A 27,001-nucleotide genomic window follows, 5' to 3' on the forward strand; every position below is an offset into this window, starting at 1 on the left:
CCAGTTAGTAGCCTCAGAGTAGAGCTACTTTCATTACATCTGTGGCCCTCAATGAATCTGCTCAATTTCCGTCTCTCCCTGCCAGTGAGACCACTTTATTTAATTAGCACACCAATAAGAACAACCTGCTAGGTGAATGCAACAGACTTACTACCAAGATTATACTGCTACTTAGGTTTAGCTTGCCCCACAAAAGAAAAAAAAAATAGAGCATTTGATAAAAAGGATAGATAGCAATTTTAAAGCTAATGTTTCTACCAAGCCACACCAACTTTATTATTGTTAAAATATTGATTTGGGGAGCTGAATCTGATCAAAAAGGATGTGGTTTTTTAGTGATATTGTCATTCCCAACTTCATTAAATTCACACACTACAAGGTATTTGGGATGCATATAAAGTCTCCAGCTTCAGGCTGTGAGAAAAATTCCAGTCAACAGAGCACAGAAGAAACATCCCTTGGGCACACTGTGCTCATTAACGCTTTGCTTAGAGGATCTCTCACATTCATCTGAGTGCTGGAACTGGCCAGAGATGGCATATTAAGCCAAATGGAGGCTGTTCTGATATAAAGTGGCAATTTTATATTACAGAAGGCTGTGCAATAAGATGGCATAAAAATAATGAAGTAATTCCATTAACAGCAACTTCTTTAACAAAACCGGACTGTTAAACTTTATTTTTATGGTTTATAGACAGGTTTAACTAGCTTAAATAAATAACACAGTAAAATTTCAATTTATTTAGCATCATGTCCTTTAGCATTTGAATTTATTTGGCAACAGCTTTATAATCAGAAAGTGATATAGTGGTGTATAAATATTTGATTTCAGTCTAGCTTGACAGGAATGTTTAATGCTTCGTAGTTACTTTATTGTCTAATCCATCTTATTTTACAACCTTCATAGTCAAGAGAATTAACAGGAAGGTGTTCTCTACTAGCCTTTAAACAGAATGACTTATAAGGAGATATTGGGGACTTCTCATTCCAACAGTAAATACAGATTCCCAGAGAGGACTGTAAACATAAAAGAGGAGAAAAAAAAGACAAGAAATAAAATTTATGTACTTAATTTAATTGTCTGATGATGACCAGGTACTTGTAGATATACAGAAAAAAAATATTACTTTTGACTTTTATCTAAGAACTCTGTCAGGTGTAAAAGGTTGAAAGATATGACTGATATGCAAAAGTGAATCTGCAAAAACTGCAGGTTTTTGGCAGAAATGAGGAGAAAGAGAGCTCCTTTCTTCTTTTCTGAAAAGAAAATAATCCACAAGTCCAAATATTTTCAGGGCTTTTAGAGAAGAGCAGTACTTCATAAAATCCTACAGGGTGTGATGAAAACATGGAAGAATCTGATGATATTCTTTAGAGTGGCAGTAGCACAGTGTGGCTGCCATGGTCAGCTCCCAAGTGAGCACGGTTCCTCTTCCAGTTGCAGGGCACTCAGTCATGTAATAAGTGGCATTATTTTCTCTAGATCAACACAGGCTGAAGTCAAATAATATAGCCATAAAGTTTAAGTCTAACATTAGTACAATAAGAGTCTTCACAGGTTCAAAGACTTGCTGGTCAGGCTTCAGACTGTAATCAGTCTGGATAAACATCTTAGGTGATTTCCCACTGCCCTTGACATCAGTGGCACTAGGGTCTTAGCCCAGAGTACCCTTCTGACATTAGAATGTCATATTGGGCAACTGTAATTGTCCGCAATTAGGTTTCAAAACTGATTTACTACATTCACAAACATTTGGCAATGTCAGACTTTGTGAAGTGAATCACCATATCAATACGTGAAATTCTCATCTCCCCAGAAAAAACAGCACAATTCAGAACTGCCCTACTCTTGAAATAGTAACACTGAACTTGTCAGGTTTTCACAAAACTTGAAACCATCTTTCAGCTTAAGAGGTTCAAACTCGGCTTCACAAAAACCAGTGAGTGAGGGTCACTGACTATCCCACAACTTTACCACTTGTAGTATACTGCTGTTCTATTCTAAATAGATCTTGGTAACATGATTATAATTTCCCTGAGAGATTCAGTCAAGTTTCCTTAAAATCTGTAACCTTGACTCTTAATTTCATCAACTTGCATACTACCATAGTAAGGTGATTTTAAAGGTAATTTCAAATTAATTTTATTAAAGATGTTCTATGCCTATGCTTTTCTATTAACCACTTGTCACTAACCATATCAGAGGGAAATTAGAAGATCATAGATGATCATAAATGAGCAAGACTTTTGAAATTAAGGTCTTTTCATTACATTTGTAATGTTAATGAAAGTAAGAATTATACTGACCTGTTCAGTATCATATCCAGACATTATCAGCTTTTTTTCTTCTAAATGTAACCAGTTCTAAGTCTTGAAATTACTATTTTAAAAGCATTTATATTTTCCCTGTTGCTGATTTCTTCACAGCTTATCATCAGATGGATTACTGCTGTGATGATTAATGTTTGAGTCTGATGAGAGCAGGAGAACAAAATGGAAAAATTCTAATTCTTTATGAACTAAAAAACGTTTTTAAACAAATCCTATATAGAAGTAGTTGAAGGAGCAGTGTTGCCATGATTGTCAAAACTTTTGATCTTTCATGGTGCTATAGTTTGTTCATTGGCATTGAAGAGTACAAAAAGTATTTTTAAACTTGACAGTCAATTAAGCAGCTAATTTTTTTCATAGTACAGCACAGAACTGTTGTTCAGTTCAGCTGCATGAACAGTTAGTACTGGTCAGAACTGCAGTAATTTGGGAAAATAGTTCAAGGGTGTATAGACAGTACACCTATAACATATAAACAAAGAACAAACAAGCAAACAAACAAACCTAACCCAAACCCAATGCGAAGATTTGCTTTTGCAGATTTCATTTTTTTTAGTGACAGCTTGATTTTAGGACATCAGATGTGCCTGGACAAATACCACTTATAAAAACAGTATGATGAACATAACACCTTTGTATTGCTTTATTTTTGTTCAGACTTCCAGACACCCTTGCTAGATTGGATCTAAAAGGAAATGACATAGAGGATGTTGGAGAACAAGAGCTGAAGGACTTGAAACAGCTTCAGGTTTTAAATTTACGGAATAACAAGATATCTGTCTTGGATCGCAAAGTCCTGGAGTATTTACCTCGTCTTCGTCATCTGTACTTAGATGGAAACCCTTGGAACTGCACGTGTGACCTTCTCAGAACCAGAAGAGCACTGGTGGCCAAAGGGACGGATGTCCGGGGAGGGCAGTGTGCGGCACCAGCACAAAGCCGAGGAGAAAGCTGGATGTCTTCCAAAAAGATTCTGCAGCAGTGTGAAGACAATTTGTCTTCCACGGAAGGAGTCAAAGAGGACAGAAAGAAAATGAAACCCAATGAGGCCTCCAGCGTTGGAGTGAACACAGATGATGATTACTATGATTATGAATTAGATTAATGTCACAGTTTATCTGTAGTGAACCTTAAAGTTGTCTAAAGCTGCCCACTGCCACCAGTGTCTCTACTGACAAGCAGTCTTCTCATCTGTCATTAGCTTTTCCTGCCCTATTTGTTATACAAGAAGTAATAGCCAGAACAGTAAGGGTGCCATTGTGAACTGAATATTGTAAAAAAAAATTGTTTTTCTATACCATTAATACTATGTAGTTTGAGGGAAGCAAGAATACAATTATTATCTCCTAGAAAAGCAGTCTGTAACTCTGTATGGACCTTTTTATAGTAGAACATTTCTTATAGTTACATAAAACCCCTACAAATAAAATTCTGCAATACCACAAGACACTATTACTAGGAGTATAGTATATACAGGCATTCAACACATTTAAACTCATAGGTCTGCAGGTCAACATGGAGAGTTACATTGATCTGAGCAATTTCTTGGGATTGTTCAGAATTCTTTCTTTGAGAAATTGATTTCAGTTTTCCTGAAATATTTCTCTTTTTTTTTTTTTTTTTTTTTTTTTTTTTTTTTTTTTTTGTTTATTTTAGACTATTTTAAATGACATTAGACTAATTGGCTGAGCTGCAGACAAAATACAGAAGGCTTATTTTCATCACTGCAAGTGAAATAAACAGAAGAATCAGTGTCCTGGTTAATGAGATTTAATAGTAGTTCTGAAGTTAATTAATAGGGAGGAATGAAAACACTGGGGTCGAGTTGACCTGATTCTATTGTTGTAAACAAAAGAGGGGAGATTCTCAGGAAATAGATCCTGGCAAATATTAGGAAAAGATGAAGTCAGGTGAAGCTTTTGTAAGAATTTATTTTGCTGGTTGAATAGCTAATTTGCTACAATATAGCTCAAGATACCATGTGTATACTTTTAGGTTAAGTATACTTAATGTGCAAGTATACACTGCAAGTCTCCCCCTTCACTGACAAGACCTTTCCAGACTTTTGTGCACATACACACAAAAAAGGACTAAATGCTACATAATTAGTGCATTAACTCTGGTATATGTACAAATTTTATCAAGCGCTTCCCAAAGTGCTTGAAAACTAAACAAAACCGGATTAGTGAGACCACTAAAACCAGAGACTTACAGTCACTTAAGTTAGTCCATAATCTCAGGTGATAACTGATGAGTAATTATATCAGCAAATTACTTTTCAAAGCAAACAGTTTCTATCATTTTTATCTTCCGTTGCCATTCAGTTACTGAGTAATGACTCCACGGAGGGTGATTTGTCAGGTGTCAGAGTGCAGCTATTTGGTTCTGTCTCCTGTGCATATGTGATTGACACGTGTGTTTCTTAGGTCCCCCAACACATTAAGCTATGCAATTGGAATAGAGAGACCTAAGCTCATTTTTCTTTGCATTCCCTTATCGTCAGACTCTGCAGCTGGATCTGCACAGGTTTGATCAATGGGCTGAGGTAAATTCTGTGGGATTGAACAACGCCAAGTGGCATGCCCTGCCCTTGGGTCACAACAACCCCCTGCGGTGATACAGGCTGGGGCAGAGGGACTGGAAAGCTGCTCTGCAGAAAAGGACCTGGAGTTGCTGATCAACAGCTGGCTGGATTGCAGTCAGTGTGTGCCCAGGTGGCCAAGAAGGCTGATGGCATCTGGACTGTATCAGCAATAGTGTGGCCAGCAGGACCAGGGCAGGGATTGTCCCTCTGTACTCAGCACTGGTGAGGCCACACCTTGAATGCCCTGCTCACTTTTGGGCCCCGCACCACAAGACAGATATTGAGGAGCTGGAGCCTGTCCAGAGAAGAGAAATGGAGCTGGTGAAGGGCCTAGAGAGTGTGTCCTGTGAGGAGGAGCTGAGGGAGCTGGGGTTCTTTAGCCTGGAGGAGACTTCAGGGGGACCTGATCATTCTCTACAACTTCCAGAAAGAAGGTGGTAGTAAGATTGGAGTCAGTCTCAGGAAACAAGTGATAGGACCAGAGGAGATGGTCTCAAGCTGCACCAGGGGAGGTTTAAACTGGATGAGAAATTTCTTCATGGAAAGCATTGTCAAGCATTGGCCCACATTTCCCAGGGAAGTGGTGGAATCACCACCCTGGATGTGCTCAAAAGATGTGGATTTGGTGCTTAAGGACATGGTTAAGCAGAGGACTTGGCAGTGTTAACAGCGGGAGTTGATCTTGGAGGTCTTTTCCTACCTTAATGGTTCTATGATTCTAAGGTCAGTCACCCAAAATTTTGGTAGCTAAAGATTTAGATATTAATAAAATAGCACAATCTTTCCTTGCAGTTTGATTGTTATTTTTGCTGGCTAATACTAGCCTGTATTAAAAGCCAGGAAAGTAGTTATTTTCTGAGCAAAAGAAATATTTTCGTGATACAAAATTCTTCATTAAATTTTACATTGGCAGATTCTTTTAACAGAGTGCTTTAAACATCTCCGTGCCATCCCCGCCCACCCATCTGTCTGACAGCATCGGGCTGGCATTAGGTCTCACTTCATCTTTCACCGGCAGCGGTGTTTCCATCTTCGGGCCAAGGCAGCAAAAGCCTGGGAGCCACGGCTTCTATGGAAGGCTGCAGCCCCAGGCCGCGCCGGGCCCCGAGCGCCTTCTGCGGAGCCGCCCGGCGTTCGCAGCGCCCTGAGGGCGAAACACACATTTCAGTAAAGACACCCCTGAGGCACAGCTGCTTCTATGGCACTCAGACGCTTCCTCCTGCACCTCTGCTTCACACTCCAGCGTGAAGGAGACGCTACGGACTCCAGGAAGAGCAAGGCTGGGATGGGCAGAGGGAGGGTCTGCATATGGGTCCCTGGAAGAGCGGAGAGGATGGGCAGAGCCCGGCTGGGACCGCCGCCCGCCGCGGCGCCTTCCCTCCGCCCCCGGCACCGCAGGGCCTTCGCCGGCAGCGGCCGCCAGGGGGCGCGGCCCCGCCCCCTCCCGCGGGGCGGTCCCGCCCCGGGCCACTCCCAGCGCCCCCTCCCACCCCGGCCCCGCCCACACCTTCTCCGGCTGCCACGTCATTCGCGCTCCGCGGCCGGAAGCGACGTCATCCCGCCCGGCGACCAACGGGCGGCTCGCGTGTGGCGGGTTGAGAGGTGAAAGATCAGGCGGGGCGGCGGGAAGATGGCGGCGCTGGCGGTTGCCGGGCGGGGGACGCGGGCTCCGTGAGGGGATGGCGAGGCGGGCGGCGCGCAGCGGCTGAGGGACCCCCGCCGCTCCCCCGCGGGCCCCGCGCGCTCCTGTCGGTCGGTCCCATGAGCGGGGCGGGCGGTCTGGCGTGGCGCGCGCTGCACGCGCTGGTGCGCGCCTTGCTCTGCCTGCAGCGCGCGCTGCTCGCGTGCCTGCGCGGCCGCGCGGCCGCCGCCGCCGCCACCTCTTGCGCGCTCCTGGCGCCCGCCGCCCGCGCGCTCGGGTTCCGCGAGGCGCGCGCGGCCTGGCGGCGGCGGGGACCCGCGCGCGGCGGGGCGGCGCGCGGACGGCAGCGGTGGCGCGCGGACGGGCGCGCCCTGAGGAAGCTGCCGGTGCACGTGGGGCTGGTGGTGACCGAGGAGGAGCCGAGCTACGCGGACATGGCCAGCCTGGTGGTGTGGTGCATGGCCGTGGGCATCTCCTACGTCAGCGTCTACGACCATAACGGTGAGCGGCCGCCGGGGTGCCCCAAGTCCCCGTCCCGGGCGGTGCCCGCCCTGGGAGCGCCTCCTGGCCTGGAGCCAGAGGGCCGCGCCGTTCTGGGGTCTTCCCAAGTCCGGTGCTGATTTCTCTGCTGGCAGCTCCTTTCCCATCCGCTGGAGCTATTTGGCCGCTGCAGAGCTTCTGTGCCTGGTTAATTGCCCAGTTGTCCTGGCCCAGCGCCTGTGTCGGGATGACCTGGTCCTGCCTGCTTTCTAGAGCCTTGTCCACAGCCTTGGGCTGACAGGAACTGCTGACATCTGAAAGTGTAGGGCAGGGACTGCTCGTAGGGAAGCGCTTTAGGCTGCCTGCTCGTATGAGTGCTGTTCATGAGCTAGGGCTGAACCTCCAGAAGTGGATGAATGAAAGTAGCTTCTATTTTCAAGTACTCCTATGTGAAGAAACAGGATAGACAAGTAGTTAAATATAAGCATGTATGTTCTGTGTGCTGTCTGTTTTGTGAAATCAAATTACGTGATCTGCATTTTGTGCTGCTTAGCATTTGAGTTACCTTTGACCCAATGCTTCTGGAAGCTTTTTTTTTCATATCTGCTGGGTGATTTTCTTTATTACTGGGTCTCAGGTGTAAGTAAGACCATTGAACTCTGGCTCTTGCAGATATGTTGATTCCACGTCAATGACTATCATAAAGATAAGCTCAGAGTTTAGATTTCACATACGCTGAGGAAATCGTGGAACAAATCTGGCTTCCTCATACCTTTCCTTTCCTGGTGGGGAGCTAAAACCAGCCATATTCAAGATAGTCTTAGGTGAAGCTTTCTGTCCAGCTGTTGAGAGATGATCTCTAACTTGTTCCGGACAAGCTGTCAGCTGAGAAGGGCTAGCAGTATATGGCATGGACTGTCCTGTTTCTGTCCTCTGAAGATGAAAAAACTTCATTCTAAAGATCCCTGTGCTCTTGCTATTAGGAGTGAGACTGTAGGAGACCAGGGTTTGACTTGTTTTGAGCCACTTCTACTGAGTGTTTAGCAGTGTTACAAAGGTTAGGTGAACTGTGTGGATTTATGCCAGGTTAGAGGTACAGTTGTCTTCTAGTGCTCTTTCAGGAAATGTCCAGCAGTGCCACCTGCATAAGAAGGTGAAATCTTTTGTCATCAAGCATGCAAAAGCATCTGAAGTATGCAGGCCTTTCCTTGAGCATAGGCATTTGCGATTTCTTTAGGTTTTTTGCTTTGTTTTAAACTGTCTCCATCTATGGTTCTGTTTCATGGTTGATCCTTCCTATGTGATAAAAGACTCAGAAGACTGACTTTCACTAAATTCTTTAAGATCATTATGAGAAACTGGGCTTAATACCAGTCACTTTTAAACTGGCCATCTGTGCAGGGCTGTTGTGGAGCTTGGGTTGTGTTGTATTTCAGAGGGAGAATGCTTCCTCATTTGGAAGTCAAAGAATGATATAAATATATTTGCAAAACATTGCAAGCACACAGATAACAGCACCTTCTGAAGAGTCATTTATATATTGACAGTTTTTACTCCCAGCTTGGAAAGCATTCAATCAGGTGAAATGCTGCAAAGCAAACAGTACCAAGGAAGGGAGAGAGTTTCCCTCACAGCTTGAAGAGAGGCATTTTTAATGTACAGGCTCTTTAACTAGTGTCAGCCTGCAAATAAACTATGGGCAGTATTGCCCAAGATGTTACATACGCGCTCAGTTCCTTTTTCGATTCCAGCACTGTGCTCCACAAATTATGTGTGAGAACTGAACTGAGGAACAGATCAAGCTGAGAATCATGTTTCTTGGTCGTCTTGGCTTTCATTTTGCTTACTGGGTAGCACTGAGGAGGGAAAAGGCACCAGCCAATGCTTCAGTAACCACTGTTGCTGAGCTCCTGTCTCACAGAAAGAAGCCAGAGCTGCAGCAGTGTCTGAAACATTATTTTTTGAGAAGCTACTGCTGATTCTCCAGCCTGTGTTGAAATTGTCAGATCTAAGATTTACTGTTAGAAGACTAAATGTGACCTGAAATTATAAGGTTTGGCCTCTGAAGAGCCGAAATAACCTTGCAGAGCAATTGTTATTGCTAGCAGTTCAGAAGAAAAAAAAATCTTGAGTTATTTGTTGCTGTATCCATGTACTGTTTCATTAATTTTAAAGTTACATATGTAAATTGTTCGATTTTGTTCTGTGTTTTGATGATGTTATTTTTTGTTTTGGTGTTGGGAGTTTTTTATTTGTTTAGTTGTTTTTGTTGTTCGAAGTGCAGGTTGTGTGATGGGTGTGGGTTTTAATTTTTCGTTCTAAAGTTACGTGTTAAGAGGTTTTGCTGTCACCTTAGAGATCTGAAAGTATAGCTATTATCTCATATTTTCTGTCTTGTATTTTTCAGTAGCTTGTACTTCTGTTGATCCTCTGATTTCCAATTTGTTGGGTTGAAATCAAAGAAGGCAGAACAACTGAAATGCTTTAAATCTGTGGCTTTTGCCAAACTTGCAGCCTGCCATTACGCATCGTGTTCCACACAGGTGTTCAGTGGGTTGTCCAGGATAGAGGAGCCACAACTGCTTTGTGCACAGCTGAGCTTTTTCGACTGACTGCAGCTTCAGAGAGCGAGGAAATAGTAATTCATACATGTAGCTCTAGTCTATGCTCACTGCTGGTAATAGCACTTACGCTGCATTTCTTTTGGTACTAAGCTCCTTAGGGTGTCTTGATTGAGCATACACCATTTCCAGATAGACTTGTCATTAAGGAGGATGTTGCAGCAGCTGCTAAATCTGGTGCTCAGTGGTGCTGGAGTCTGGAACCCTCAGCGCTAACTCTGATAATAGTGAAGATGAATAAAATGAGGTACAACTTGTTCTTATCAGTAGCAGAGGGTGACCCTTAATTATGGTGTGCACGAGCCTCCATCCACTCAGATGGTGAGTGCTGCTTTTGGACTGCTGAGCTGCTTGTGTGAGGATTTGTGTTTATACAATTGTACCAATTATTGATCAAAGTTCCCACTGATGCTGGCTGTGGTGGAGAAGGAAAACTAATTAGGAGCACTCTGGATCAGTCTTAGCTGTGGTGAGGCATATACATTAATCTGTTTCTTTTCCTTCATTGCATATCTGTAGTACTGAGATTGTTTTGATTGCAACAGGAAACCTGGTTTACAAGTGTGGTCTTCTATGGTTGCCTTCTCTGCAAGATATAGTCTGTTAGTTTCCTGCAGAAGGATTAAATTTGAAACATATCCTTAACTGCCCCTTCTGTAGGAGGAAAGGGAAGCATGAAGTTCTTTAGAGAAGAAGTGCTGGTTTTTTGTTTATAGTAGCAAATTTCTATATTTTTTCACAAAATTGCTGACTAGAAGGTTGTTCATGTATTCTTCGGTGTCAAAATAAGTAGCTGCATTCCAGCTGACTGTTACAGCAGCTGCACCAGTAACTGGAAATGCAACTTGGCTGGAGTTGTGCAGAGCTCAGAACTGAGACTTTCTCTGTTGCCTCAGTGTATCTGGAGGCCCAGGATGGCCTGGCTTTACTGCCCCTGGTGTGTGGAGGCCCTTTCTCTCAATTTTCATTGATGTGCAGTGTGACAAAGGCATAATAAACTGTGTGCACCTGGGTTAAATAATGCAAACTAAAGTTTCAGGCTTTTGATCAAGAATTTATTTCTGTTGACTTTGGTATTGCCAGTCCTAGTACTTGGGAGAAATCCAGCCAGGCTTTTCAAGACCTTATCTCTGAGGAAATACTGCGGCCTTGTTGCAGTCAGAAGGTACTGATAATGCAATAATGTAATAGCACTTAAAACACCTTCTGGGGAGCAGAAGCTTTTTACTAGTGCTATATACTTTAACTTTCTTTTGGTAGTTGTTTTGCCATTTGGGAGAGCTTGATTGAATGTTACTTCTGTGAAGCTTTCCTGATATACTTTAGGGCAAGTCTAGAGTGCTTTTTGAGAGCTTGCTGAATCTTGTCACTTGGGTACTTTGATAGTAATAGATAGATGCTTCACACTGAAGGTTTGTTAAATCCCAGTGTGACTGTATTGAAAGTTTGGAGTCGTTCATCCTGGGTTTGGCTTTCTAGTCAACTGCTTTGCTTCTGACCACTTTTCTCTTCAAAACTTTTTGGAAGGGTAGAGTATGAAAAAGAAATTACTTCATTAGCCCCATAGCAGGCTTCTAGTCTCTTCTAGATTACTTGGTAGTTCAGCTGATTTGATCAATCCATAAAATCTTCTTGGTGTGCAGCGTCTTCATTTCACTGGACAAGATAAATATGTTGTGGTTTTATGTCACTGGGACACTTGGGATGCCGATATCACACGGCCTCTGCTGTGGCCTTCACCCATTTGAAATTTCACATTCAGCAATGGCATTCTGGTGTCGAGTTGAGAGGAGCTCTCAGACCTCATTTATCAAAAGGGATAACAGCCATCTATAGGAGGTAATCTCCTTAAAAGAATGAGAAATACAAAAGAGGTATCTTCTTTCAATTGCTGATGAGCTCCTGTTCTCTTAGTGCAGAATGTCCCTCCAAGAAGAAATGTGGGAGGAATGGTCACCTGTGATGTTCTCAGTTCTTAGCCAAATTCTTTGTTTGATTAGTGCTATCTTAAGTGGGTTTAATCTTACTGAAATTTTGGTGACTTCAGCTACGTTCAAACTTGGATTGCCTTTTTTCCTGGAGTCTTGGAATAAAGGAGGTATTTGTTTTCCATATCCTGTAAGGTCCAGTGTAATGGCCATGCTTTCCTCCATTATGAGCCAGCGTGATCCAACAGGATGTAGGCAAAAGTTGTTCATGTATTAAAACAGTTTATTGCATGTGCGTTCTTTGAAGTGGCTTATTATTTGATGTTCTCAAAATATTAACACCTGATAACAATTACAACTTTTGATTATTCTTTCCTTGTCAGCACTAGAAAGAAGTTGAGAAAGCAAATAACTGAAATGCTGTGGAGATCTATTCTTTACTAGACTCCACTTTGGTAAGGTGTTCCCTTGCAAGGGAGAGTTAACTCTTATTCTGTGTTTTACCAGATTCTGCTGCTTTAAAAAGCAGGGCAGTTAATAATGTTGAACTTTTGAGATGCCATTAGACATTAACACGTGGTGGCTGTGATAGTCCAGTCAGACAAACAAATGGTTGACATCACTTGGTGATTTTTCTGTGTCAATTTTTCACTTCCAGTTCAAGATTCTTGTTACTTCTACACCTGCTGAACTTGGAGCCTCTTAATTACAAACTTTATTTGTCAATATCTAACCCTAAAATATTTCAACACTATGGTTGTAAGCAAAGGGGCATGGCTTGTGGCTGCTGTAAATCTGAGCAAAAGGTGCATGCCTTGGAAAATACCAGTGTAATGGAGAATTACTGCAGGAAGCTAAAACACTTCTGGTTTGCCTCAGCTCTAACAGCAACAAATGACTGACAGCATGCTTACAGCTTGTGTTGTAAAAACAAGTAGCATCTCTGGAAACAGTTCACAAGTTCTCAGTTATTAAAAGAATCAAACCAGGATGGGAAGTTTTATGCTCTTTTGCTTTGGGAATTTTTATGCTTAAATACATGTAATTCTTAGAATACTTCACAGGAATATACACATTTTCACTAGCTTTTGAAGGTTTCAGAGTTCTGATGGAAAAAATATTTCTGCTTTTCAAAACCAGAAGAATCTTCTGATGACAAATAGTAGTGACAAATTCGTGTTTGTGTTCCATATTAGAAACATGAGTAGTGCTGGATTTTTTTTCCATTTAGCAGCAAACAGCTGTTGTATTGCTAAAGTTTATTAGACATTAGTCAAACCATAATTTTTATAATGTTAAAATTACATTATGGAATTGCTTTAACTTATGTGGAAGATTGTGAATAAAATTGGAGGGTAGCAGTAAATCAAGAGTTAAGTTTCACTGGCTAGGAATGCATAATTCTGTTACTGAGTTGGCCTGCTCATGCACTTGTTTGCTATATTTGTCATGTTTAAGTTAAGCAGTAGCATCTCCCAGAGCTAACTTGAGTATATTTACAAAGTTTTAAAAAATGAGCCTTGTAGATAAATGGGGTTTTGAGACACTATAAGGGAAAGGAGAATATAGCTGAGTCGTGACCCTGTAAAATTTTTGAAGTTGAATATGAATTTGGCAGGACTGTGTTTGCAGCGATGAACATTCCTAAGTCTCTTGTGCACTGACTGAGACAAATATTGGAGGAGTATTCCCAAATGCTGTTGGTTTTTAATTAAGACCTGCCTTAGTTTGAATTTTTACTACTTTCAGCTGTGCTTTGGGATCTTCTCTTCAGGAGAATTGTTTGTGTCAAGGTTGATGGATCAGTGGGAATTTAGGTGTGGCAGCCTTTCCAAGGAAGGCATACTGCAACTACAGTAGCTTCCTGTTTGTTAGGCTTCTACTCCAAGAGCCATACAGTCCTCAAGTTAGAACAACTGAGGGGGTGGGTGAGATAAATGAGCAGAATAGAAGGGTGATACTCAGATAAATCTTAAGAACACATTTATTTAGCGAATCTCCTGTATCTGTTGTGTGTGTTAAGGACCTTCACTGGAGCTGGACCAGTTTCGTTATCTGCTTTCTTTTTGCTGAGAAGCAAACACCTTGGTCAGTTCTTCTACCTGCTGTCCTCAATGTCTTAATTTACTTTAGAGCTGTAGTGTGGAGTCTTAAATTAGTTCTTCCAGTCTTGGGCAGGAATAGGCCAAAGACTTTCACGAGAAAGGATTTGATATCATTAGTGCTGGATGGGAAAGGGGAGGAAGAGCAGCAGTTTATTTCCCAGTTTGGGAGCCTTTCCTAATTGTGTCACATGTTTGTCTGGATATTGAACATAGTTTTACTTCTCATATCTAAAAGTGTGTGGAGGTCAAGTGAGTCTTAAAGGTGAGCCTTGTACAGATCTTCCTTGAAGAGGGTGCAAGATTAGCAGTTGCAGTGGATGCCCTGCTGCTGACCTTGGGAGTAAGGAAGACAACCTGTACTAACGCCTGTACTAATGCCTGTACAGCACGAAACAGACTGAGCCGAGCAGGGTTGTATCAAACAGTATTATTTAAAGCAGAATTCTCTATTTCCGTTGTGTATAAGCATACACTGGAAAGTGGGAACACAAAGAGCAACAATTTAACTTGGGTTTAAACTTAGCAGAAGTGTTCTAACACACTTTTATCTGTAGAGGTTTGTGCCTTACCACAGCTTGCTTTTCTGTAAAATGATGTAAATACATTAAATCAATTATAAGCTTTGCTAACACTTCTATAATGAAATAGTTTATTTTTACAGGAAGCATCTAGGATGAGAGGAAAAATAGATACTTCGCTGCCTATGAAAATCTCTAATGAAACCTGTAGAAAAGTTCTAATTCATTAAGCCTAAAGGCTAGCATATTAAATAAATGCATTGTATCACTTCATACTGCAAACTAACTCCGAGTGTATTACAGTCTTAATCCAGTGCTTATACACTGTTTGACCAATGTGGGAACTGTTGTAGCAGTTCCAGATGCTGTAGTCAGGTTGTGGTGCTGAATCCTAAGCCTGATCGTAAAATTGCACGTCTTACGTTGTCTTTTGCATTGTCTGCATTCATTGTAAGATTAGTGTGTGGGCATTTCTAGACTGGTCAACTGAAATGTTTGGCATAGATTTCTGAATGAAGCTCAGTAAAAACCTCTGAATACCATGTAATATGCTTAGCCATGGTTTTGGATGGTAAATATTTGAGCTGTAACATTTAGTTTTTACTGTGGCATTTAATTAGAAATAATTGAATTATGTCTCTCAGAAACTAAAATTTATTTTAGTACAGAAACCCAAGTAAGTTTGAAGCAGGCTTTTGTGATTTCCTGCATTCAAAATGTGTCTGCCTTAAATATGTAAGTATAAAAAGGCCTTGGGGACTGCATGAGCTCCTTGAAACATACAGCTTGTGAAATTCTCTTATTTGGAAATCCGTGTTGTTGGATGGCTTAAGAGTGGACAGTTATTAGACCTGATTTAGTGGTGGCTTGCTTTTTTTTCCTGCAGCCTTAGGGATGTGGCAATAAGTGGTAGCAGATTTAAGCAGCGTGGACATTGAAGAAATTTAGTGTTAATCTGGGTTGGTTGTTCTTTGCTGATTATTGCTTTCTCTATTGCTAGCAAGGACAATGAAGTAAGTCTTAAGCTGTGCCCTACGCAGTTGCAACTTGCTGCTTAAATCAGGCTGAGTGAAAGAACAAAAGCACAGGAGTTGTCTTTCCAAGGTGACTCACATTAGTCACATGCAGTGGCATTTGCTTTGAATTCTTACCCGCGCTTGTGAACTCCAGTCTGAAGCCAGTACTGACTAACTTCTTGCCTAGTGTCAGATTTATTTTGTAACACCCTTTGTAGGAGTTCGCTGACACGCAGCTTCTTTTTTTTTAAAAGGCATTTTCAAGAGGAATAATTCAAGATTGATGGATGAGATTTTAAAACAGCAGCAAGAGCTCTTGGGACTAGATTGCTCCAAGTACGCCCTGGAATTTGCAAATCACGACAAAACTGGTCAAGGTAAGATGAATTATAAGAGGGTCTTGGTATGCCTCTAAATAGCTGTATATCAATAAATCTGGTTTCACTTAAACACATTCCCATGTACAGCGACCGTTTTCTTCATTAAGAATTGAGTATCAGAAAATGTGCAGCCTTCCTGGGCTAGTATTAAACTTCCATTGTTCTTATTTGTTCTTAAATAACAGGGAAGCATTGCTCTCTCCTTGCTGCAGTAATCATTACTGGGTGGTCTGATCTTTCCTTTAGCCTGACTGTTGTGCCATGCATGACCCCTTCAGTGCATCAGTGGGCCTCCACCCCGCACTGTTTCAGTGAAATGAATTCTTTTGCTGAGAGTTAAAAAAAGCACTAAAGTGTAAGGGGACTGATGTTAACAGTGTGTGTGCTTCCATCTTTCCAAACATACACCTCAAAGTGGGAAGGAGAAAGGGAAAGAGCAGGACTGCTGGTTGTCATGGCAAGGTATAATGCCATCAGGAAGGTAAAGGGCACAAGTTAAAAAAATTAATTTGGTAATAATAGCTTTTGCACGTAGTTAGATGTGGAAAGCAGGAGGAGGTTTCCAGGTTGATGTTCTTTATACAGTAGTATCTGCTATAAGTACTCATTTACTCATCTGCCTAAGACAAGTGCTAGAAGTCTGTTCAAAATATAATAAATCACAGGCATGTGCTTGAATCAGGCCATTGTCTTAAAGTGATGGGCTGATATAGCTCTCCTACTTTGACTCATAATATTTAAGTAGGTCTTGTGAAAAAATACCGAAAATCCCCTTATGTTTTAAAATCATCATAGTTCCAAGACTTATGAAAAGACTGCACAAGTTGTGATACATTTAGCTGTGTTTAAAATACTGCTTGCAAGTTTTGCCTCCCATATGAGAGCTGACCAGATACCAAAATCCTTTATGCCGGTTTTCCAGTATAATACTGTAACGTGAACTTGTCTTACTAACAACTTAGCCTAAGATGCTAGCATTTATGTGGAAGAACCCAGGTTTCATGTTATTTTTTTCTTCCTGTGAAGGTTGAAATAACCAGCAGAAAATGGGGTGGACAGGCTTTTAACACCTTAAACTCCAGCACACTTCACTACACTTACCTAAGTTTGGATATTTATCTTCACACCAAACAAACTACTGAAAGACTTCTCAGATTTGCTGATGGAAAGAGTGTATTTAAATCTCAGGAACCTTTTGTGCTGGAAACTGTGAAAAGCAGAGGTGTTTTCTGTTCTCTTTTTAAGTTCTTCATTCCTTTTTAGAAGGTTTTACAGTCAGATCAGATGCTTCATGTTTTCAACCAAACAAACTGACATCTATCCAGTTTATTATTATCTGCAAATTTTCACTTCTGAAAAATAAAATTACATATGTTACATTTAGTGATACTGTTAAATATTTTTTAATGTGGGACATTAGACTTGTGAATCAAGCAGTTTTAAGGAACAGTAATTTTCATTGTGATGGCTTTGGATAGATAAACTGAGAGGTTTTAGGTGTTCTTATAAATCTGGACACTGCTATGTGGTCCTTTGAAGTCAGGTTCTGGAGTTTTAAAAAGTGTTATTTTTAAATATCTGGTTATAACTATCATAAGTTTGATATCATCCTAAAGTGTTGACACTTTGGTATTTAACCCACTGAAGCCAGCTATAGTGCATCATCTGTGGCCTTCAGCTTCCTTGGCAAGTTTACTTCTTAGGTACCTTCCCAGAACTGACAACGATGCAAGTCATGTAGTATGAGAAGACTTTTGCCTCTCAGTAGTGTAGGATTGAGATAATTATTGTTGTGAAATGTCCTCTTAAGTCACAGACACGGTACGGATGAATAGATGAATTCTAGACTATTTTCTTGTTCCAAGCTTCAGTGTAGCAATCTTAGATCCTTACTGTAAATCTTGCATCAAGATGCTGTGATCACATTGAGGGAAGCCACAGCTTAATCATTATGTCATGTGAATGTACACACTAGTGTTAAAAACAGCTTCCTCTTCTGGGGTAGAAATTAGTTTGTTGTGTGGTTTTTTTTTCCTCTCTCCATGAATCCCTTAAGTTACTATCCGAGCACCTTTCTTCTCAGTGCTTTGCCTGACAGTTTAATTACCAATCCAAATTTCCTGGAAAACTCCATTTCAAGACTGAATTAAGCCCCTTCTCACACGACTTCTCAAAGTAGTTGTTTTAAGCTTGTGTTTTAGTAATACAGCAAATCCGGAAAACTCTTACCCACTTCTCTAAGAGATAGGTGAGGTATATCTGTGGCTAGTTGTAATACATAATCAAACTACAAGTTACTTTCAACTGTATCTGTGACTGTCTAAAGCACATGCAAAATAATTGTATTTCTGTTGCTTTTAAACTATGTTTTGTACTTTCAGTTTTAAATTGCCAATCTACATTGAAGGTGCTGTCTCCGGAAGATGGAAAGCAGACATAGTCAAAGCTGCTCAGAACTTCTGTCAGTTGGTAGCACAGCAGCAAAGAACACATTCAGACCTGGATGTGAATATGTTAGACAACTTATTAAGTAGTAAGTATAATACGGAGGGGGAAAAGTACTCAATTCATTTGGTTGCTAGTATATTGATTGCTTGGAATGTATGCTTCTAGATGCTTAGTCTGTTAGAGTAAGTCATGATTATTGCTTTAGGCTTCTGTTAAAAATTTCTTGCTTGTTTATTGCCTTTTGAGCTGTTTTTTTAAGCAGAAAAATTCTTTAGTAGAAATAATAAACTAAATTGCGGAGTTTTGGCTTCTCAGAGTTTACAGTCTGTGGTATGTTCCGCAATGAGCATTTTGAAAAAAGTACTGTTGGAATTACCTAAAACTAGACTATTCTAACTTAGGTTAACTTCCTGCAAGTTGCAAGCTAGAAACATGGATGAGGGCAGAGTCTTTTCCAGATCTGGTTACAGCTATTAAAGCTGTTCCTGCTGCTTGAGTATACTACCTGAGTACAAATGATAGAGCACTTTCTGTTCTCTTGCTGCTGTATAACCCACAGTAATTTGGTTGTCTTCATTACTAATTCATGCAGATTACTGACTTTGCACTGAGATGTGTGGCTACATGCGGTAGCTGTGAAAAGGGTAGGACTGCCCTAATATCACACCTGGGAGAAGAAGTTCAGAGTTGGCCTCCACTTTTCCAGTGGTACTATGGAGCTATAATGAGTTGCTCAGCTTGCCTAGGTGATCTGTGCATGTTAATTGCAGCTGTAATTAGCTTGGCAGGGTTTCAGGTTTCAGATTGCACACTTGAACTTGGATGCCTTGGGCACATTATTGTAGTGTGGTTCCCATTAATTGGACTTTAGAGAGTGGTTTCTTCTTTTTCATGTGGGTGATCAGCTAAATTGTTCTGCCGACAGACTTCCATGGCAGTTTGGCCACTCAACTTCAAACTGAATTCATCCCTGTGTCAGCATCTCCTCTAATGGAACTATTAAGTGTATTTAATAAGGCACCTGAAGAAGAACTTAGGACATCTATTCTGTTATACACCAAAGGCAATTAAAGGAAATTAATAAGCACTTTTTCGGAACAGTTACTAATTTAAAGGCAAACCGGTGACAGTTGTCACTCATTGTGTGTATTTTGGCCAGTGATGCTTAACTGGAGCTTTTCAAACTTGTTGGATCTTCTGTCTGGATATATTGAAAGTATTAGGTCCAATCTTAAAATTAGCACATTTAGTTTTGAAGTATTGCATGCTAGCTGAGCACAGAAAGATCTAATCTGTCAAAACAATGAAATTTGAAACAGGCAGCTTCATGGATGTGGCTAATAATGAAGGATAATATCTGTAACTAGTCCTACTTATTAATTGGTTTACTTAATATTTATGACACTGTTGGAGATGAAGTATTCTTTCAGGACTTATTTGGCAGCATCTTTTGAAACTTTGTTTTACTTGTAGGCAAGTTTAGTCTGTGTGCGTTTTTAATGGAGCAGTATTGAAAGTAAGAATCTATGCATTACTGGTTTGAGAGCATGTTCTGAAAAGCAATACTTGAGTAGTTATGTTCTTAGAGTTTGCATTCATGGTGTCTTACATAAATCTCTGGGTTTTGCATTTTGATTTAAATATCTGTTAATATAGTTTTTAAACTTTTGTTCATGTTTAGGGTGGCAGTTATTGAAGCCTAGTCCTAAAATGGTATGACTCTAGCTTGTCATGTGGCTTTTCTTGTTCTTAATTCAGTTTTGCACTTAATTCTTACAGCTTGAGTTTTCTGCAGTGTAAGAGTACTTTCTTCTGAGCAATGCCTCAGCTAACCAGCTTGTTTTGAGAAAACTAGGTACCGGCTGCATTTTAACATAGTCTCTGCTTGCTGTCTGTCTGCCTTCCAGCAAAGAACGTGACTATCAATTAAGGCTACTCAAGTTGCCCTGTAAAATCCATGTGGAGGAGGGTAGAGTAATCAGCTCTAAAATTCCTTCGTGTTCCCCTTGCAGAACTCCTGACCTAGAAGGGGTGTTGCCAGATTCCCATCCTTTCAGTGTGCAAGTCTTTTGGCCTCTTTCATTCTTTAAAGTCTGCTCTCAAATCCTTGTATCTTGTGTGTACTAAACTTGACTGCTATAACTCTAGCAGCTCTGAGGGAACTTCCATATGTAAATTACTTGTGGTTCTACCATGTTCAGGTAGGAAATGGATGCAGAGTTGAAAGCACAGTACTGGGTTTTTTTTTTAGTAAGCTGTCTTGGACAGAAATACCATAGTGTGCATTTTCATTTTCCTTCAGATAGGAGCCAGAAGGAAACGTTAGCGTTAACTGAGCTCTCTGAAGGTCTTTTCCTGTTTGAAAAGCACTGCAGTGTTCAAGATCCTGCTGCTGTACCAGCTGAGGAGTACTCAGCTACTGAATCAGCTGATGAGTAAAGCTGTCCACTTCCTCCAGAGTCCCCACTTCTAAGTATTCACTGCTTCCCTGCAAAGCTCTACCATACTAACCTGCTAGCTTCTGTCCACATAAGTGACTTTTGCTTTGCAATATTTTTCTTAACTTTGAGATAAGATTTGGACTGTGGCATAAGACACTCCTGTCTAAAAATTTCATCCTTCCTTAGAAATGCACATGCTTGGGAAAATAGCTTTTTTACCCTTGGTGAAAGGTCTCATCACTGTTGCAGTGATTCAGGGGGAAGGGAGGGAGGATGTGAACTTTTTTTAAAAATCTCCAGCTTCAGTTTCAAAATCTGGGTGGAGCAAAATCTGTTCTTAGTTTCCTTTTGTTATTCCTGAAGTTAAGTTCCTCTACAACTAATCTGAACTGTAAAAGGCTCTTGACTGCTTTTGTGTAGTGGTTGGTTTTTTTTGGGTGTTGTATTTTTTTTGTTGTTTTTTTTTTTTTTTTTAATCAACAAGGAAGTAATTGAGAAGAATATTGGAAGTTTGGAGCAAGTATGCTGTATTAAACTATCTGCTAAAGGTAGTCATTACCCAGTATAAGCACTCTTGCACTTTACCTGCAAAATTGGTGGATAGTGGAAGGGCTGACAAGAAATTAGCTGCAATAATCATGACTGCAGCATTATAGCAACACAGGGTTATGACTGCTGGAATGCTTTTCAGATGAGCTAGATAGGTGCAAAGGAACAGTTTAGCTCTTGGGTCCCCTTGGGTGCTCTACTGGTTTTCACATGTTGCTCTAATCAACTGTTAGAATTAGCAGGGGAAGCTGGACTCAGACTGCTCATTCTAAGCCAATTTCCTGTCTGTCAATTTTAGCCTGGAGTAGCTTAGGCACTGCAGAAGTATGTAGAAGGGAGACAGAGGCAGTGGTGCTTGGTCACTAATTGTCTTCAGGCTCAGAAGATGAGGAGGATGCTCTCAGGAGAGAAATGACTGGCTGGGGTTTTAAGGTATGGGTAGTAGAAGTGTGGGCACATAGTGAAATTCATCAATATTATCTAGCTCTGCCCTAGAATGGTTCAGGCTGTCCACATGGTAACAGAAAAAGACATACTGCTCTGTTCTTCCTCAGTCATCTAACCAGAAAGATGCCAGCTGCAGTAGTTTCCTTGAAATTTTATAGTAAATTGGTTTTAAAATTTCTGTCTAGTCTCATACTGAGAAAGGGACAAGTCATCTAACAAGGTTGTTTTCTTTTTTGATAGTCTGTAGTACCAAGATGTTTTCAGTGAAACTTCCTTAAACTTCTTTTGTGTTGTTAATAGTCCTTTTACTTTGACTGCAGCTCTGCGTAGTTAAGTAAGGACTATAGTAGGTAGAGTCAGAGTACAGCATGTCCTGTGCTACTAAAACCAAGCTTGCCAAGACAAAGCTAGAACAAGTCAGATGAAACAGCATTGTTAGGGTTTGCTGTTACTCAAAACAATGTAACTGTTTCTGTTACTTCTGTAGAAAGTCTTTGAAAAATACTTGACATAAAAATAAAGCTGGGCCTGTAGTAGCTGCCTAAGCTTTTGCTCAGGTGGTCATTCAGGTGTTGCAAGACCAGTCTGTCCTCGTGGTCTTTTAATTGTTAAATTGTCCTTGGGACCTTCATTTAAGAAAAAAGGCATTAGTGAAAAAGCAGACGCTTTAGGGTTTAGAACTAAAACAGATCCTCTGAGTTTAGTAAACCTAATGTAACTTGTTATTACAGGTACAAATGGATTTCCTGATCCTGATTAGTCTTGAAGTTTGGTCCTGTGGACAGCACATTAGGATTCCTTCCGTGGCACATCAGACTGACAGAATCATGTGAGTTGCTATAAATGCTGTAAAACACACTGGAATGAAAAATGTGTAGCTAAACAAGTCTTTATGATGTAACTCCTGGAACTGGCCAGAAGATGAGGTCAGCTAATAAGTGTCTGGAGATTGATTTGAGTGTATTCTAAAATTAATAAATGGAACCTGTCAAACATTCATTGTTGGATTTTAGCCCTGACTAGGCAATAGCAGTGTTCATGCTTCAGGTTTTAAGGACCAACTTCTGCACCACCTAGTCTGTGGTCCAGTCCCATTTGACAGTGTTCCTTACGTCAGTCTTGATTGTCTGCAGCTTACAGGTTTCTGACAGGGAAACTAAGGATAAAAGGAAAATGGGATAATACAAGAAGACTGCACTTATGGATTACTTTTCAGTTTTAGTAATAACTGAACTGAGGTTTGTTGAACTTAAATCTGAGGACATTTATAGTGCACTGAAATGTGCAGGCACACCTGTGCTGCTCCAGCTTTCATTGATTTGAAGGGCCCTGTGTGCTCTAATGGGAAGCTTTGGTTTAGAGGATGGACTGATTTAGTTGTTAGAGTTAAGTGACAATACCCATGTTGAGAACAGCTTCACAAGGTTGCTCAGACAATAGCTTGCTTTTAGTGATATTCCTGAGTGACTGTGTGAATAATTGGTGTTTATAAAGCTTATTTTAATGTTTCTAACTTGCTTTCTCAGTTCTTTGCCTTCCCACTAAACATCAGCTATGAAGACTTTTTATCTGCCCTCCATCACTATGCAGCCTGTGAGCAACGCTGGGGGAAAGTGACTTCGGGCCTGAGTGCATGGAGTCAGGCTTGCTGTGGGAAGGAATTGATGTCTGTTTACAAGCACCTGCGACCCATAAGTTTGGTTCATAGTCCTTTCTTAATTTATCAAAACAATTCAATAAAGTGTCTTACCTTTCTAGAGAGTCTGTGTGAATGTGTGAGAATCTGTGGGGAGGGGAATTCACAGATTTCCTCTTTGAAAAAGACAGTTACTAAAAACAAAGCTGAATTGCCCTCACTTCAATATTCAAGTGTCAAAATGAATGCACAAGAATTAAATGTAGTGAAATCTACAGGACAATATAAATAAGAGTTCTGTGCCCTGAAGGTCCTTAAAACCACAAAAGAACTACCAGCTCTGTTTCTTAATTCTTCATGGTCAGCATTTCAGAGCTAATGGTTTATCTTCAGATATATGTACTATGTAACATGTGAATTCTAGAGAAGTTGGTTTTGTTAACTGAAAATAGACACTGCAGCTTGGCTGAGATGACTAAGCCAGCTGTAGGTGTCAAGTTCTAGAAATACTGAGAAGATTCCATAAAAAGGGATGGAAGCCTCTATGTTAAGTGGATTAGGCAGTCTGGTTGCACTATCCAGCCTCTTTTTTTTTTCTCTTAAGTGATCGAAAGAAAATATTCCTACAGCCCTGGGTGAATGCAACTTCTCTCAGCATCAATTTCCATTGGGAATAAGCATAAACAGTACTATGTATTGTTTGTATACCTGTTCTCCCCATAACATGCTCACTCAAGGTAACAAGCGGGATAAGGCTCTGGCATCATTTGCTGAAATAAAATGGGCTTAGTCAACTTCCATGGCTAAATGTGATTTGCTGCTTGTACTTGTGTGCCCAGCAAGGGAGTCTGCTTAAGCCTTTTTTCATTTGTTCTGAACTGAGCATTAGAAGTTTGAATGGGAGTCTGAAGTGGACAAAGAAGGAAGATGAAGTGAAGCTGCCCTACAGTATTTCAGCACTGGGATAACTGAGTAGAGGCACTGGCTAAATGGTCTTCATCATGGAATGGCCTGTTTGAGTTACATTCCTATTGTTGGAAGCAGTTTAAAATTGCAAGTTTATGGCTGGATTTGGACAAAGCAATATCTTTAGATCTGTATTACTGGAGACAAACATTAATACTGTCGCCTTCTGCCCTGCAGGCTGCAGAACTGTTGAATGCTTCATTCTGGAAGTGTTTCCTGTTTCTCCCTCTCCCCACTCTTCAAACTGAGCCTGGCTTTATCCTCTTTGGGATAGCCATGTCAATAGAAGGGAAAACAACTGTTTTAAAAGGGAATTGCCAGATTTTAAATGAATGTTTACCTCATTGTGAAATGGTGTATTTTAACTTGTTGCTTGATGTAATGTTACAAAGTAGGTTGCATAAACTGTTAGCTGCGGTTTTTCATCATACTAAAGTTAGATTGCAGTTAGAGAAAAAGTAGACCACAGGTCTCTATCTCAGAAAAAAGCAAGGGATATTTAGTAAATTAACTAAGGGTTTTGACATACAATAACTTTCCATGGGAGCTGGAATACGCTTTGTGGACTGATCTCTTGTGTGTGCCGGGTCTTGTATTGCAGAGAAGATAGACAGTTGTGCAGAGTTTCCTGGGCTCTGTCGTTGACATGGGCAAGTTTTCTCACTGAAGTGTTAAGTTCAACTTTTTTGTGGGGAGTAGGTAGCCTGTTGAAGGGTATCTGGAGTATTGACATTCGTCTGTAATAGGAATTTTACAAGGTTGCGTTTATGTTCTGATATGTGTTACTGTGTCACTTAAGCAGTTCTGGTGCTGGCAGTAATAGGAAAAGCTTAGTTTAGCCCTCAAAAATAATGTATTTTTTATATTTGTATTAAACTGCCAAAGACTACTTCTCATACCTGAGTTCCCTCAGTCCTCAAACTTCTCCACATCTCAGCTAAAAAGATGTGTTTAATATTGGAGACAGATCTCAAGGCCTAGAATTTGTCTATAGAGGGTTGCTTAATAAAACTAAAATGATTAGTTCAGCTGCATTTGATACAACTTAAATCTCTTCTGATGGCTAGTTTAATTGTGAATTAAGTGTTCCTCCTGGAATTAATGTAGTTGAACTAATCACGTTATCACTTAGTTGGGGTTATTTTACTGTCCCTGTGTGGGCAATCTTCAGTGGGGTGTGCCAAAAGCACTGTGCATATCCACGACCTGATCTCTGAATGTACGTTCTTGCCCTTAGCGCCTCTCTCCAGCTTGTTCTGTGTGAAGGTCTGTGCTCTTGCTGTGACATGTTTGGGTATCTGTACATAATGTGTAAAATGAGTTTTTATTATTAGGGAATCGATTTATTGAACTTTATTATTGAAAGTTGAATCTGTAAAACAATAAATCAATAAAAGTCTATAATCTTCTACAGGCTATGGTGATACAATTAATACTTTGGAAGTTTGGCTGGGGTGCTGTAGCCTTATTCATGTTCCTACATCACTCTGGGGAAATACAGAACTTTAAATGTTGTCTTATTTTGTGCTCTTCTTTAATTGCTTTCTGGAATTTAAGAACTGGGCACGTTTTCATCTCCCACTTCCACCTTAGATGTTTTTATGAAAGCTTTCATAATAAAACATTTACTGTAAAAATATTTTTGATAGCCCTGAGAACTTGCTAAACTGTCCCTGGCTAATAAAAAGCTTGCTTCCCCTCCCTGCTACTGAGTCATTCCTGGGCCTGAGCTGTGGTGGGCCTCCTGCCAGCCCTGTTGTGGAGCAGAGTGAAGTGAAGGTGTGGTGTGGAAGAAGCCTCTGCAATCTGAGTGATGCCTGGAGACTGAGCAGGAACAGGGAAGCTCGTGTTCAGGTGAGTTTTGAAAGTGCACTGGGAATCATGGTGCCAAGCCTACAACAAAGGCCAGCAGTCTCCCAGGCTGTGTTAGGAGCAGTGGTGCCAGCATGTCGGGGGAGATGGTCCTTTCCTCTCAGATCTGGTGAGACATCTGGAGTGCTGCATTCAGAGCTGGGCTTCCTTGGTACAAGAGAGCCACAGATTTAGTGAACTCAGTCCACAAAAGGCTGTGATGATAAGGGAGTGAAGCATCTGTTGTACAAGGAGGGGCTGAGGGCTGGAACTGCTCAGCCTGGAGAAGGCTGAGGAAGGACCTTACCAACACACAAATGCATGATGGAAGCGGGAGTAAACCCAGACAAGCTCTTCGTGGTGGTGCTTAGTGGCAGGCTGAGGGGCAATGGGCATAAATTGAAGTACAAGAGAAGGTTGAAACGTCAGAAAAACCTTTTCCAATGAGGTGAGCAGACAGTGGAGCAGGTTTCCCCTGAAGGCTGTGGAGTCTCCTTCAAAACCAGTATGTGTGCATGGGGGTGAGTGTAGGACTATATCACGTCCAGAGGTGCCTTCCAACATCAGCTGGAGCCGGCTGTAGAGCAGGGTTAGGTGTGCTGCTGCTGAACTCTCCTACCTCAGTTGGTTTTTAATAGTCAGCAATGGAGGCTTGCTGCAGTTAATTTGCCATTTCAGTAACAAAGAGCGTTGAAACTTCCTGTATGGTGGAAAATTCTTCACTTGCACCAGTGTGAGAGCTCCCCTTCACAGTAACTGCTACTCATTAACATGGTATGCATATTTTTATATATTTCCTCTTTGAGTTGTGCCTGATAGTTGATCTGGTAAAGGAGCTAGATGAGATTCTGAAATAGTTGCTTTACCACAGGGAAATTTGGGACATGGACAATAATCCAACTGTTAAAGAAAATAGGCCTACAAAGCAGTTCTTGAAATTATAGTGCTTTTTAGGACTTCTTGTATGAACGTGCACTAAGCAACTGTACAGCATAGTGTGCAGCACTGAGTTGAAGACTAGTAAGTGAGTAGAAGGTAAAGTAAAGGTCATTCTTTAT

At 41.0% G+C, this 27,001-nt stretch overlaps 1 protein-coding gene and 1 long non-coding RNA gene across 3 annotated transcripts in view; both read left to right on the forward strand.

Annotated features, from left to right (window-relative positions):
* Positions 1-27,001, forward strand: part of LOC136359053 (uncharacterized) — a 945,479-nt gene that overhangs the window by 759,443 nt on the left and 159,035 nt on the right. The gene's annotated exons all lie outside the window — the stretch shown is intronic.
* NUS1 (NUS1 dehydrodolichyl diphosphate synthase subunit) lies at positions 6,526-25,500 on the forward strand. Its single transcript, XM_066315294.1, is given in 8 exon segments — positions 6,526-7,058; positions 15,480-15,602; positions 17,987-18,034; positions 18,037-18,138; positions 22,222-22,245; positions 22,248-22,338; positions 23,017-23,030; positions 23,033-25,500. Coding segments are annotated over 8 exon segments (1,170 nt in total). The 5' UTR covers positions 6,526-6,676; the 3' UTR covers positions 23,419-25,500.

The sequence above is a fragment of the Sylvia atricapilla genome, chromosome 3 (genome assembly GCF_009819655.1).
Source record: "Sylvia atricapilla isolate bSylAtr1 chromosome 3, bSylAtr1.pri, whole genome shotgun sequence".
Lineage (NCBI taxonomy): Eukaryota > Metazoa > Chordata > Aves > Passeriformes > Sylviidae > Sylvia > Sylvia atricapilla.